The sequence below is a fragment of the Chamaea fasciata genome, unplaced genomic scaffold (assembly GCF_029207755.1).
Source record: "Chamaea fasciata isolate MVZ Bird 193981 ecotype frontalis unplaced genomic scaffold, bChaFas1.0.hap1 SCAF_23, whole genome shotgun sequence".
Lineage (NCBI taxonomy): Eukaryota > Metazoa > Chordata > Aves > Passeriformes > Sylviidae > Chamaea > Chamaea fasciata.
In genome coordinates, this window is record NW_027094108.1 from 4,904,825 (window position 1) to 4,920,247 (window position 15,423).

General features: G+C 44.8%; 1 protein-coding gene across 1 annotated transcript; it reads right to left on the minus strand.

The window, feature by feature from the left end:
- Positions 1-1,562: 1,562 nt before the first annotated feature.
- On the minus strand, positions 1,563-10,778 carry AGTRAP (angiotensin II receptor associated protein). Its single transcript, XM_066202983.1, has 5 exons — positions 10,710-10,778; positions 5,499-5,533; positions 5,159-5,270; positions 4,386-4,584; positions 1,563-2,323 (listed from the first exon to the last, which is right to left on the minus strand). The coding sequence occupies exons 1-5, from the start codon at positions 10,734-10,736 to the stop codon at positions 2,217-2,219; spliced, it is 480 nt and encodes a 159-aa protein (XP_066059080.1). The 5' UTR covers positions 10,737-10,778; the 3' UTR covers positions 1,563-2,216.
- Positions 10,779-15,423: the final 4,645 nt, after the last annotated feature.

Genomic DNA, 15,423 nt, shown 5'->3' on the forward strand with positions numbered 1-15,423 from the left:
AATGCCTGAGGACAAGGCGCCACGTCTTCCTCTTCCCCCTCCTCCCCCGCAGCGAACCCGAAGCCGACAGCGCTGAGGGAGACACCTGCCCTGGCCGGGCTGAGCGTAACCCCGGGGAGCCCTGCTCACCACCAAAACCCCGGGCACAGCAGGATTTTAAAAAACAAGGCAAAACCAGCTGAGTGGAGCATCGCACCTCTCTCGATGAGGAGATCTCGCTGAGACCCCACAAGAGCCCCACCGTGAAGCCAGCGAGGCCATGCTCCGGCACAGCAGCTCCGTGAATCCCCTCGCGCCCTCCTGAACCAGGTACAAACACTCTCTTCCTCCTCAGCCAGGAGACGGGTGGGTTTTTAGCATCACCTCCGATTTACTGCCCAAAACAGGTATCCTTGAGGCACCATAAGATGAGTGTTACTTGTGCCTTGCTCTGCTTCCCAGAGCTCCCAAATGTACCAAATTTTCCACAGAAAAATGCATGGCAGGTCAGCTAGATGGGTATTTCCAATGTATATCATCTGACAAGGCCTCCCTAGATATAACTGACTGTGCCAACACCCAAACCCCACAGCATTAAAAGCAGTGATTTTCAGTCTGTGGTCCACAACAGTCCATGGGTCTACGTAAAAAAAAACCCTGAGCATTTAAATTTCTTATTCAGGGATCTGTGCTGTCACTGTACAGTTCTGAAGAGCTGAAAAACCCCATTCACATAAAGGCTCTGGAACTCCACAAGCCCCAGCAATTTCTGCCTACTCTTTCCTTCTTTGCCATCTAATCACAAGAACAGACCAATTCCTATTCTTGTGCCCCATTATACGTAAAGCCTATAAAGAGAATGCACAACACTTCTATGGCATTTACCATGTACTTGGCTCAGGTACACCAAGAGGTCACTCTAGTGCTGGTGCAGCAGGGTAGAGGAAGCTTACGTTTGAAGTGATCAAAGTTGGGAGAAAATTGCTTGGTTTTAAAAATACAAATGGCATGCTTCTGGAGATTAGGGCAAAGTCAACAGGGGTCTTGGTTACTGAAGAATCAACACAGCAGCAGGTCTTGTCAAGAGAAATGCAGTTGTAAAATAACAGGTAGAAACTTTGAAAATGAACTTGCTTCAGGAAAATACCTGTCTTCCTAGTACTGGAATTCTGCCAAAGCTAACATGCTCATTTTCTTCTGTCAATGAATCCTGTTGAAATTTGTTTGTTTGTTTGCTTCTGGGGTTTTGTTTGTTTGGTTTTCTTTTTTTTAGACTCTTACCTGAAAGCCACAGCAGGATGGATTTATCATGCATAACAACAGAGGCTATAGTTTGTCACACCCAATGAAACTCACCTCTACAGTGTAAAGAAGTCCATCTTTCCTCAATCCCCATTTTACTAGCCCATCTTCCCACCCACACAATTATAAGCAGTATCTTCTACTTCTCAGAGTAAAGCTTAGACTAAAAGCCACCAGAGGCCTGTAGACCTTCCCCCATAATGACCCTCCCAGACTGCCTGGATACAGTCCCAAGCCCTGAGGAAAAGCTACATTTTCAAATGAGACATAAGTGACCAGTGTAACTTTTTCTAACACAGAAAAACTATGTTCATTTTATAGTTTTCTTAGAAAAATGTAACATTTCAAGTTCTGTTAAGACAAGCAGTTGAATATTCCAAAGCACAAAGGATCTATAATCTACATTCAACAGTCATTTTAAGTATCCTGAAGGACATTCAACTTGCATAAAAGCATCAGTTAATAAAACCCAATACCAGATACTGGGAGCACAAGAAGTTAAATAATGCCATCAAAAACAGCTCTTGAGGACTCCCAGATGTTTCCTGGAAATATATCTGCATAAAATCAGACTACACTGTATTGTTTTAGGGCAGTCCATAAGCCTTTTAAATTGCTTGTCCAGGAGTACTTTGAGTGGTTCTCTTATAACAAAGAGGAAGCACAATGAATGACTGGAAGACTGTAGAAGGTGCATTCAGTCACATGTACAGAGGAGGGAGGAAAGGAGAGACTGGGATTACAGTGAGTCACAGTGCTTAACATGACACCTCCAAGATCTCCTGGACTTACTGCAGAACCCATCTGCCTAACCTTTAGGCAGGCAAAAGAAATATCAAGATCTTCTCTTGTTTGCCCAGTATCAGGTGCTGCTCCACGGGCAGAGTGGAAGGCTCAGCTGGGCCAGGGCAGTGTCTGTGCTCAGTGCAGGTGCCTCAGTAGGGTGGCTGGGCTGCCTTGCTCGAGGAAGGCCACTGTGGAGGCACGTCGGGCTGGTCAATGGGCTCGTAGCTGCTGCGGTCCTGGCCTGCGCTCGTGGCACCTGAATGGAGATGGAAGAGAACAAGCTTGGCACAAAGGCAAAAGCACAAGAACGGAATGCTCTAGAAGAAACCAACAGCTCAGGAGCACACATTTTACCAGCTCCCAGCACCTGTGGTCTGTGATCCTCACTAAACAGGCAGGAGGTAAGAAAAGTCATCCTTCCATGCCTATTCTTTCCTTGAGAACTGCTCTCTTAGTAGCCACGTGGCTGTGTGGAAAGCAAGACCCACAATACCCCATAGCAGCACAACAGGCTCATGTAACAGCGTATTTCAGCAAGATAAAGTGTATGAGAGGTCATGAAAAAATGAACAGAGCCAGAAGCTGCAGGAACTGTGGCTAGCTAACAGCATAGATTTAAAGGCATGATACATCCATGAACCACTCTTCCCAACAATGCAGCAATGCCGCAAGTGCAGCACAAAATTTGAATCCAACAGTGCTCTTAAACTGCACTATGAACAATCTGTCTGTGCAAAATCATGTTACTGTCCAGGGGATGAGCAAGGAAAGTGGAGGCAGAGAATGTGCATGGACAGCTCTTTCTCTATGGGCCAGGCATTTGCCATGGGGAGAAAGCAACCTGAATCACAGACTATGAGGGATTTGTTCTAAGCAGCAAAGATGCTCCCAAGCAACAAAGAGAGACTTCATGTAGAAGGAAAACAAGACAGAAAAGGCCAGAAAATTTCAGCATTGCTGGGTTCAAAAGAAAAAGCCAGATAGCAGGAAAACGAGAGGAAATTTGTCAAGCACATTCGGCACAAAAAACACACAGTACTGAAAATCTTGTAAGAAAGACAGTTCAGGAGAGGATATGAAATGACAAATGTTTGAATTCCCAAATGTGCCTGAGAGATTTGGTATCATGTGGTTGAAATGAAGTGCTGCCAAATTCCAAGCAATGAGATGAACTCTTTGACTGATGAGGAGTCCAACCTACACTTTCTATGGGATACACATGTTGAATCCCAATGACAAACACAGTGAGCAGCTAATAAAAACTGACACAAAAAAGGCACTGCATGAGACTTACATGCCTCCTGACCTAGACAAGACCTATCCAACCTATCCATCCGGATTTTCACAAGTAGCTGGCAGGGACAACATCCACACTCCACTAGCAGAGAGGAGCAAATAGCACACAGTGCCCTAAGCCATGGTTTCCCCTCCTCTGCAGGTTTACACAGGAGTGTAACTCCTCTTTTCACAGGAGTGTGATCTTTGCTACCACCAAAACAGAATAAGAGACAGTTTCCAGACGCTGTAATGCAGGTATACCATCTTTTGCCCTGCACAGCCTTCTTAGGATGACAAACAGAACTGTGACAGGCTGCAGGTTTTGCCAGCATGAATTCAAGCAACAATCCCTGGAAAACAAGCAATCCCTGGCAGCTGCCCAGGCATGAACTAGTACCAGGAATGCTTGCAAAGCTCACCAAGACCTAGATCATCTGGCCACAGCCCATCCTTTCTGGCAAATTTTCCACATTATCATTATCAAATAAAACCAGGGGGAAAATTAAATGTCTGCAAGCTAACTCCCATCAGGTAAACATTAGTCCCATTTTCCAAGTGAGGAACAAAGACCAAAGCAATCAAGGTAAATAGGACATGTGAGGCCCACAGAAAGCATGGAGTTAGAAATCCAGCTTTATTTCCCTGTTGTTCATAATCCAGCCAGAGGAAATACTGCCTCTACTCTCCCCCAGAAGGAAAAAAAGGGTTGACAAAGAAAGGACACACAAAAATTTCCAACAAGCACACACAAATGCAGGAGGAGGAAGAGAGGAAAAGCCTCTCAGCACCATTGAGGGCAAAATTGCTGTCAAAAACTTCAGGTCTGAAAGGGGAGAGAGAAAGAATATAAATGTAAGGCCAAAGACACACCAGAATGACAAAATGGGAGAACAAACACGAGCAAGACAGAGCAAGCACCCTGTCTGCCTGGAAAGGAGAGCAGAATCCACTTGCACAGAGCTCAGGCTCGGGGGTCCAAAGTGCAACGCAGTCCTGGGGACGTGGCCCACTCTGACATGGAAGCAGAAAAAGTATCCTACCTATGTTAAAGGTGTACTCTCCTCCACGCTCCCGATACATTCGGTACACCAAATAGCAGGACACAGGTTTGAGGAGGAGGCTGAAGATGGCCATGCCTATACTGAAACGCTTCGCATCACTGAGGAAGTCGTGTGAAGGGTAGAAGATAGAGATGTGAATGATGTCTGTGAGGACTGTGAGCAGCAGCCCAGTCAAGAACTGGAAACAAGGACAGAGAATGGGACATGAACAGAACAAGGGTTTAACCACTGACAGTAACAGTCAGCCTCTGTTTCCTGTGAGATCTGTGTTGCACAATCATCCTTCACCCCAGTATCACATAGCCCTCTTGGTACTGCCCCAGGCAGACAGATACTCCTAGATGAATGATCTTGTATTTTGTGCCTTTTCCTGTCAGATATCTTCTCATAATATATTCTACAATTGTTTATTTTGGTTTGCCAATCTACTCAACATTCAAAAAAGGGTTTTACGAAGCCCCTCCAACTCAAGCATATTTGAGTCCTCATCTGGCATTACAAATCACAGCAGCAGGTAAAAAAAGGAAGAATCAAGCATGTCTCATCTCTGAGAAGAAAAATAATTGATGTGAATGCTTCTCACCATGGTTTACAGAGCTCATAGATTTATATGCTCTCTTAAAAAAAACCTAAACCCACCCAAACAGGGAACTGTTGTGTTGGGAACAGCTGAAAATCATCTCTAGCCCAAAGACTTTGCCCTCCACCCTCTTCCTGAGCAGCCTGGGGGAGACCAACACTCTTACACTCACCATCGTTATGGCATCAAGGGAATCTCGCTGCACAATGGCCCAGATCCCCACTGCAAGGACACTGAAATTCCCCCAGGCATAGGAGACTGGCAACATGTAATTCATGCATCCCCTGCCAAATGAGACCAAAAAAAACCACCAAAACCAGATCACATTCACAATAAGCCTGCAACAGTTTGGTTTTGTCCCTGTTCCCTTAGAAACACCTCACTCTTAGATTTAGGATCTTCTTGCACACAGGCACAAACAGGGAGTGCTGATTCCCAGGGAACATCCCATCTCCCATCCCTAGTTTGAAGGAATACCCTCTTCTCCCCCAGGCCAGACACTGAACACTCACCACACTGTGAGCAGCCAATGTACCAGAATGATAGCCTATAAAAAAACAAAACAGGAAGACAGGTCAGCATGTTGGGAGAACTCTGGGAGGATCAACATGAAACAGCACCATCTTGACCCCAGGGGATGGGTGGAAGAGTGGCCTGGACCCATGAACTAGTGCAGAAAGATGGTGAGGCAATTGGGACAGTGAAGACAAAGCTATTTTTCTCTGTATCTGTTGCTGAGTATTTCCTGTGGTGCTACACTGTAGTCATTCATTCTTGTCATCTCTGTTGACAGCTGATTCAGGGACCACTTGGCCTTTTCTAAATGGGTTTTGGAACTCCAGAAAGCCAGGCAAACTGATTTACGCTGTTTTGTTTATACAGGACCAGTCTGGCATCCCATCACCAAAAAGCCAATGGACAGCCATGCCTGCAGCTCCCAGAATTTCACTCCAGTCCTCACCAAATCCTTCTTTTACCTCCTTCCAGTCTGTTTAGAGCAGTGGTCCAACCTCACTGCAGTATTAACAGACCTGAAGGCTTCTTCCAGGACTCTGTGAACCTGACCCTGGCAGGCACACAGCTCTTTTCACTCCCAGGGAAGCCACCAGGTCCAAATGCCAACAGTGCCCTGAGTAGCAGTGAGATAATGCTGTCACAAATCCTGTACTTTGCACGTGTCCTTAATGATCCTGGTCCTGGTGCTTAATGGGACAAATCCAAGAAGAAAGGATCGTATTGTAATAAGTGATACAAAGATTCTCTTCACCACCACTTGCCATTTTTGTAACCAAGGAAACATACCCTACATGTTTATTCAGAATGGGAACAATATATCACTTCAGGCTTTTTCTACAGCTATAGTCTGCTGGTGACTCCTGCAAAGGGAGATCACTCATATTTGTTCTCTCAACATTTGTGAAAACAAGAATATGGAAGACAGGCGGTATTAACAGCCTCACTAAAAGGCTGAAGCCTGGACATATCAGAGGATCCATGGGTTACAGGCACACTTTCATTCTCTCCTAGCTGAGAGAAAGGCTTCAAATTGGCATTTCTGCTAGCCTTGGTATTAAAAAAATCAAACCCAATTACCAAAACACCTCTGAAGAACACTCCCCCTCAAAGGACAAAAAGGAAAATTGGGAAATGAGTACGTAGCAAAAGCCTGAGTTACTCAGTGGACACAGGAAAGCTGTATGCAGGAGCATTAAGACACAAAAAAGAAATTAAGATCTACTGACAGCCTGCTAGATTCCTTGACTTAAAGCATGCTCTAACTTAAAACGAAACTAGTTGCTGGAGAGAATGAAGCTGTGACACAAGTGGAGCACAGTCAGGAAAGCACAGGGGTGGCCCAGCCGCTGTGGCTCACACTGCTCTGCCGGGACACCACAGTGGAAATGACTTCCTGCTCTTCCTCCACTGCAGTGCCCCATCACAGCTGCTGAGCACTCACTAGACTTTGCTGTAACTTCCAACACCTCTTAGACAGATTTTTATTGATTAATTTGTTAATTGTTCATGAAAGCTTACAAAATGCTTCACCACTCCTCACGCTTCCCCTTCTCCCAAACTGTACCACAGACACAATGGAAAAACTGCTAACCGGTAAAATACAAGATGCTCCTGGATAAGAATGGAGACGTGCAAATAGTGTTTACTCAAGAGACTATCACAACATCAGGAAAATTCTTAATTAGGTACTATTTAATTGCACATTACATCCCCACAAGAACCCTCAAGGCTCACCAGTTAACATAATTAGGCAGGGTGGGTTTTTTTTAAAGCTGTCTAGATCAATACTGCAGTTACTACATTATGAAGTATGTTTAGTCATCAGCATAAATTCAGGTAAACTGGGGCTGATTCTATGAGTGACTGCTGAAATAAAACCAAGATATTCCCTTTTTAATTATTAATCCAATTTACCTGACAGTTTTTCAGCACACTATGGAATTGGCTGGTGGTGTTGGTATGCTTTAACATAGAAAATATAGTGTTAACGAAAAACTACAGTGACTGTGTGAGGTTAGTTAATTTGCAGCTAGTCTCCTGATAAGACAGCAGAAGAATTTAACATTTTTCCATCTGTCCAAGGACGTAAGTGTGTAGCTAAGACAGACATACATTTCTTCTTTTGAGAAAATAACTCCTAAGACTTGAACTAGTGGTGAGAACAAAAAATAAAGGTGGGTCCTTTGTCCCCATCTCTTCGGGGAAAAAGGATGGCCATGTAATTAAAAGCATCCCTTTGGAAACTGGGGAGAGCTAAGGAGAATTCCTACCTCCTTTGCAAATCCCAGCATGTGATGGAACTAATTGCCAGGCATAAAAAGAGCCTAGGTCTGCCAGGGTCTCATTAGATGGGAAACTCTTTGGAATAGGAACTCCTTTAAACATGCTTCAGCACAGAACTTAGCACAAGGTTGAATTTTGACCAAGTTAAAAATGAAACAGTTCAAAATTACAATTATCTTCTTGTTTTATCTAAATTCCTATTTTACTTTTTTTTTTTTTTTTAAATTTTAGAGTGAGCTCACCTACTCTGTGAGTGACATTCACCTGAGAACACACAAAACCAAAATATAAATCTGAGTGGCTGCCTGTGAGGATGCTCCTCATTATTATAACAGAGTGATAATAATGAGAGTGCTTAAGCAGTGGGACAGGCTATCCAATGGGGCTGTCATGGCTCTGTTCTTATTTTAAAACTCAGCTGATTTTTGAGTTGAGCTATTTGATCTAACTTTGCAGTTTGCCTCGCTTTGATCAGAAGGCTTAATCACATGACATACAGACATCTCCATTATTCCTTGATTCTGTGACTTAGCATTTAAAAATGCCTAAGCACAAAATGTGTGTTTCCAGGCACATGGATTGTAGGGCATTGTCTAGGCTTGATCAAAGTCAAATGTTGTATTTCAAGGCTCTGCATGATTATTTCAATAATCATAGGTGTCAAGCTGTCATGGCAGAAGTATGGCTGTGCTGCTTCCCCCGTGTTTTGCTGAGCATGGCTGTCAGAACCAAGCCAGTAGATCCTGTTCAGTGAGAATGCTCCCCACCCACCCCAAGGCAAAGCCTGCTACATTAATTTTATAGCTCTGCAAGTAGCTTTAAGAGACACCCCGAGGCTAAGACACTGCTACATTCTGGCACAAACACAGCTCAGTCATGCAGCTTTCTTGGAACTACTTCTATCACAAGGCTCATCTTTATAATCTCACAGAACCAGTAAGCAGATCATGCCAATGAATAGTAGCAGTGTGTGTTCCAGGCCCCTTCTGAGTAAGAATCTTCCCCACCTTTGTGATATTTTCCAGGGAGTCAGGCCCTAACTCAGGGACAGTATGAAGTGTAGGCACAGCTCTTAACTCCCTATTCCTGTCTTTGCAGCTCAGAGCAGAACTGGCAGACTCGACAACAAGGAATTTCTTTAATGCTGAAAACAGTTTTCCCAGGACAAACTCATGCTTATCTAGTAAGAGATTGGGGAACGGTTGTCTGAAACAAAAGAAGAAAGGCAACATTTTAGTTTTGTTGTCCATTTCCCAGGGTAGAACACGTATTACGTGTTGGCAAACTTTTTAATTAAATGTCCTTAGTTTTCACTGTTGTTTTAGCATGGAAAAAACCCAATCAAACCAAGTTAAAAAACAAAGCAGAAGGCAAGATCTTTTAATCTTCTTAGTGCCCTGGGAATCACACAATAGTCCAAACTTGTCAGAGCAAAGTATCAGCTAGTTTCCAGAATGTAATATAATCCACATGCAAGGCCTTGAAAAATCCATTTGCTTACTTGCTTCTAACAAGGGAAGCTGCTTTTCTTGGTGAACTAGTAAGAGGGGTATTCATCATAACATGAACACCAATCTTTATTTAATACAGCCACATGAAAGCTGTCCTGTACAAAGCTGAATTAATAATGGTAGCTGAGATAATACCACTCTCCCATCCAACCCATAGGCAGCCTGGTCCAAGGCCACTGCTCACAGCTTCACAAATCACCAGCAAAAAAAACCCCTGATGTGATCCATGAAGTTTTCACTCTCTGGGCAAAGCTTTAACCAAAGAAAGCACCTGAACCATGCTGTATTAAATGAAATCACAAAGTAGTGAAGCTGGGAAAGGACACATACACCTAGAAATCTCAGGACTCTGGAAGTGTGAAAGACTAAAAAAATAGAGAGGAAAATGTCACATGTGTGGTAGTACAGAAGACATCAGGATCAAACATCAGCATCAAAAGCAAACAAAGTGTGATTTAAACATCCATTGGCTTGTCAGCAAGGAAGTGCTTCTTCCAGAAGTGAAAAAGGTAACATAACTGGTTAGGTCTTGGGAACGCACAAAGTCTCTTGTATCTCCTTTCTCTGGTTATGAGACATTCACTGAAATTTCCAAAGTGCCCTCAAGTGGAGCCTGCCCTTCCCAGCAGAGAAACAATTGCAGTTATCTATCAGATGATAACCCCCAAGTAAGTCGGCTTATTTTTCTAAGATACTTTGCCTGACAAGCAAAAACTTTGTCTCCTCAGGATCTTGTGCAGTGTTTATCTTGGCTTAGCTCTGGTCAGCTGAGCTGGAAACCCCCATGGACACTAGTTAATAGCCAGCTGTTGTCTCTGCCCAGCCCTTTGCCACTTTAGCAATATCCCCGAAGTAAGAACAAACTTTAGAGTCATCACCTGGTCGGTTTAACCAAGAATCATAGAATAAAGTGAGTTGGAAGTGACTCATGAGGATCAGCAACTCCTGGCCCTGCACAAGACACCCCAAGAATTCCACCCTGTGCTTGAGAACGTTGTCCAAACACTCCTTGAACTCAGATAGGCTTAGTGCTGTGACCACTGCCCTGGGAGCCTGTTCAGTGCCTGATCAGCCTCTGGGGAAAACATTTTCCTCATATCCAATCTAACCCTCCCCAGGCTCGGCTTCATGGCGTTCAGAACTTCTGCAGCCTTTGCCCATGTGATTAAAACAAAAAGAAAAAAAAAAATGTAGGAACTTCAGTATTTCCTCCTCAGAGGGCTCCGCAGCTCGGAGCAGGGCCTCAGCCAGGATCTGGACCGGGCATACGGCTGGAGAACAAGCGAGAGGAGAGACAGAGGGAGGGCCGATGCGAGCGCCCGCGGCTCAGCTCAGCCCACCCCGGCCGCCCCCGGCCGCCCTCCCGCTGCCCCGGCCCCGCTCCCGAGCCCCGCGGGCAGGGGAAGCTCCTACCTTGAGGCTGACGGCCGGCAGCTCCATTGCAGCAGCCCCGGGACCGCAGCTCACGTGGGGCAGGGCCGGGCTCGGGGCCGGCAGGGGCGGGGGGAGCCGGGACACCGCCCCTGGGCCCGACCCTGCCCGGCCCCGCCCGGCCCTGCCCTGCCCTGCCCTGCCCGGCGCGGTGCCCCACGGTTCTGGGGCGACTGGGGAGCCCTTGTTGGAGTTCACCGAGTGTTGGCTGCTCAGGCGTGTTCCAGCAGTCTAGAGAAGGCAGTCCGGGTGCTCTGCCTACCTGATGTGAACCGCACGGCTTCTGATCTCGTTGGTGCTTCGAAGGCGGGCCCCGCGAGGATGGTGGCAGACTCTTCTCAGTGGTACCCAGTCACAGAACAATGGGGGTTAACCAAAACACCAGAAGTCCCAGCTCAACGTGAGAAAGAACTTCTTTACGTTGAAGGTGGGACAGGCCGCCCGAGAAGGGCGTGGAGTCTCTCTGGAGACATTCCAAACCCAACTGGACACATTCCTGTGTCTCCTGCTCCAGGTGACCCTGCCTGGGCAGGGGGAGGAGGTGGCAGGGAGTTGGACTAGATTATCTCCCGAGGCCCCTTCCAACCCTAACAATTCTGTGATTTTGTTTCCAAAGCCACCACTAAGTTAAACATATGCACAGATCAATTTCTTGGCTGCAAACACCCAGCCAAAGTGTGTGCAGATCAGTTTGTTGGCTCCAAACACCCAGCCAAACTCTTCCTGCTGCTTGCACATTCAATGTAGTGAGACAAGGTTGGACATTATACTTTGTAATCAGTGTCCAGGAAAGCTAATGCGTGCAAAGAACTTCGCAGCTTTCTGCAGGAAGAGAGTTTCTGTGCATATATCTCTCAGCAGTGTGACCAAAAAATGAGGAGTGACAAAGAAACTGTTGATAGACACCAATAAAAAGGTTATTTTAAGATGCTAACTGTGCTCAGCTATGTCACCCAAAAGCTAAGTCATGTTAAGGTCAGTCTTAGGGGTTGGGTCAGGTAGCTAGGATGGCTGGCAGGTAGTTGAGTTGCTTCCTTTGGCCCTAGATTTTTCCCTAGAACTAGATGACTGAACCCTTTGCCTAAAAACCTGGTACAAATAACAAGTTCTTCATTTCTCATTCCGAAAGAAAGCTGGTTTCATTTTAGAGCTAGAGAAGTTGGTAAGTGACCAATTCAACCCCACACAGTTCAGCTATAACTTACCATTTCCTGTCGAGTTCATACCAGCAGCCTTCTCCCCAAACCTGGCAAGGGAAAGAACAGAACCCAGACATCATGATGACACTTCTCAAACCCTGCCATCCTTGCCTAATGTGTGCTGTCTGCAGTGTAAGGCTGCAATGTCTTACTAGATCCTTTCTTGTCATTATTCCTTCTTACAGAAAAGATGAGGCCTCTTGAGAAATTAGCTGGGTCGGAGGTTCATTGCAGAAGTTGGATGTGGAAATGCATGAGTCACCCTTCAGTCCCATTTTCAGTTCAAGCAGTGAGAATTGTGCAGTGCTGAACCTACTGTCAGACATTCTCAAACAAGCCACAAATGTAGTGCTATCCAGCCTGTCCTTGACCGTGTCCTGAGTGCTATTGACTGCTTGTGTGCAGCACACTTCAAGATTTCCCGAGGCAAAGCATTAAATGCCAAAATGAAATTACCTAGAAAATGCTAGGAAGCATCAGGATAAAACTGACTGGCTGCATAGCTCAAAACAACAGTAAAAAAACCAAAAAGGCTGTGAAGTCCCCTCAGGAATCTCTGAATGTGTCACTTTCAAAAGAAAGATTGAAATATAACTCATCTGTTGCCACATGACATGTGAGCTGTGACTTCACTTCCATTATTGTGTCCTGCATGAATACATTACTGTGTCTTGCAAGGAAGTCCTGCCTCTGTCTACAGATGTAGTGGTATCAAATAAGATCAATGCTAGTGGTTCCAGTAATGTCAAGGAGTGACTGAATTTCAAGGTAAATGACAAAAATATGTGACACTTGTGATGGGGGGAAAGATACAGAGACTGAATAGCCATATTGCTGGCTCAGTGCTGTGTGTGAAGTGCACTAGGATGCCCTTCTGCCAAGCCAGGTATCTATCAGAGGAGAACGGTTTGTTATGAAGACAAATCCCACTGTCCCTGTTGAACAATAAGCACTATTTGGATGCAGCAGCATGTGGGCGTCTTTGCTCCCTTCAGCATTCTCACTCAGCCTGAGACAGAGTCTCATTATCATTTATGCAGTGTGAGTGTGAGCCATAATTTGAATTGATAACACTGTTTAACGCAAAGCATTTCCCCTTGTACAATAAAAGCACTTTACTTCATTTTGTTCATCAACGTATAGTGCTGTTAATTCATCCCTGCTTATTATATCTCGGGCTTGCATGTCATGGACTCAAGGGACTTAGAAATGTCTTAATGATCTCATGGATATGAAAACAATGAGAGCTATGACTGATATTATGCATTATTATGTCTCTCACACCTGTGTGATCTGGGGGTTTCTTATTTTTTATTTCTACTTTGTGCTTCTTGTACCCTGTGAATTGCCTCTCTGTGTAACCCACTGTCTCTCTCCCCTTCCCCAGGTTTGATAAAGCAACACAACATGGCAAGGAAGATAAGCAGCAAGTTAAAGAAGACCTGCAGGGAGAAGCAGGTGACCCAGGAGACTGGATGCAGAGATTTTTGACTAGAAGACTGCTCCAGGTGAGTTCAGCTCACTGCAACCAACACCCAGCAATTAGCTGCTTTATGCAAAAATCTACTGTTTTTAAAAATCTATTGGTTTGCCTTGTGCAGACTGAATACAAGCCTAATACACAGCTGGATCCCCTCCTGATTGCATAAAAGTGAGGTTAATAAGGCAGAAATTCTTCCCTTTGCATTTTCAGATCACTGTACCCTTGGTGCATACGGTGATAGCAATTCCATAGGGAAGTGAATGAGTTAATACAATTGCACCTGCTGTCCTTACCTGGCCCATGAAGATGGAGACAAGCTCACCCCTCATAGTTCTGCCTTTCTTCCCCTCTCTCAGGGTTTAGTCTGAAGACAACTAAAGGCTGCAGCTGACACCAGTATCTCTGAGTTTTGCCCCTGGCTATGGAGTTGAGACAATGAAGGCATCAGCTCAGCACACATACATATATTAACCACAGAACCCTTCTGAATAAGTAGTGAGGAAGGGCATATAGAAGTTGCCTGGCTCTACAAACTCCCTTTTAAATCCCAGTGGGAAATCAGTAAACAGAATCGTTATTTGGATTGGAGGGGAAACTGAAGGCATTTTGTAATGCTGATGGAAAGCCGCCTCCTGCAATTGCACTGCAAAACAGACTATGGCAGGGTGATTAGGGGAGTGGAGAGGGTCACATTAATGTGGTGTCTTGACAATTGCATTTGGAAGTCAGCACAAGCTGCTCCTCTGATTTTCTAAAATCTAACTAAAGCTTTGAGATATCATTAAGAGACCACTCTTCAAGATTCACTGACACTCCAGAAAATGAACTGACACACCAGAAGCGGTTTTATGGAGTACATATGCTCACTCAGAACATTCCAAGAAAACAACAGCCCTCGGGTTTTTTTCTGATAAAAAATATGAAAGCAATGCTTTTTCCAGGCTTCATGTAGCAGAGAATGACTGGCATGGATGTGAACAATTTGGTATAGCATGGGTTTCAAATTGAAGCACTTTCACACACTGTGGATTTACAACAGGGTAATTACTGGGGGAGGAAGGGAAGAGAGAGGGTTTCAATAAAACACCTCCAAGTGAAAATGAATGCAGACTATTACAAACCTGAGACAGAATGATTCCCAAGTGTTTTAATTTGTGCCTCCACTCCTTGCCTCTCTTGCAGTCATAATTTTGGCAACTACCAGTAACATCCCTGAGATTCAACAGCATTTGCAGAGCAGGCAGCTGCTGAAAGGATTATGTCAAAACAGCATGCTGCTCTCTCTTTTCTATGTTTAATGATTCTCACCCTTGGAGAAGCAGTTTAAAGTGATGCATAACCCTTGGACTCTCAGAGGCTGCTAAGAACAGGACTTTGGGGTGGGACTTCGTCACTCACCTTTCTTGCATGCATGCTCTGTGATTAACTTTATAAATTATTGTACAGAGCCCTGCTATGGCTGGTTTGGGCCTGATCCAAAGTCCTTTCAAGACAATAGACAATCTTGCAAAAGCTCTGACTAAAATTCTCTGGGGCAGCAGAGAAGCTGAGCTTGTGTGAATTTTTAATTTGAGTTTCTTAAACAATCAGTTGAGAAGAACACATAAATCAAGTCTTGCTTGACATTTATATCTCTCTCTTGTTCAGACCTAATGCCCCCAAAGACAAAACTGTCACTGACAGTGCTGTGACAATAAGATAGTGGGAAGGAAGGGGAAAGCTGCTAAAAGTAACCCATGATGGTGACGCTTTGCAGCTGCTGTCATGCCTTTGAGACAGCACAGAGTGGCACTAAATAGCTTTGCCATGCTCACAAGTGGGTTGGACATGTACAGATGTTGCCCTGGGGTTTTATATCACAGGCTTCTCTTGCTTTCCACACCTTTGCACGTGATTTACTCAACAGCTTTCCTTTGTACTGCAATTGTGAAGTCAGTAGTTGATCTGGCTGATCCATAATTCAGGTTGATCCTTTTTGTGCTGCTGTAGCTGTGCAGCATGTGCCTGTACCACT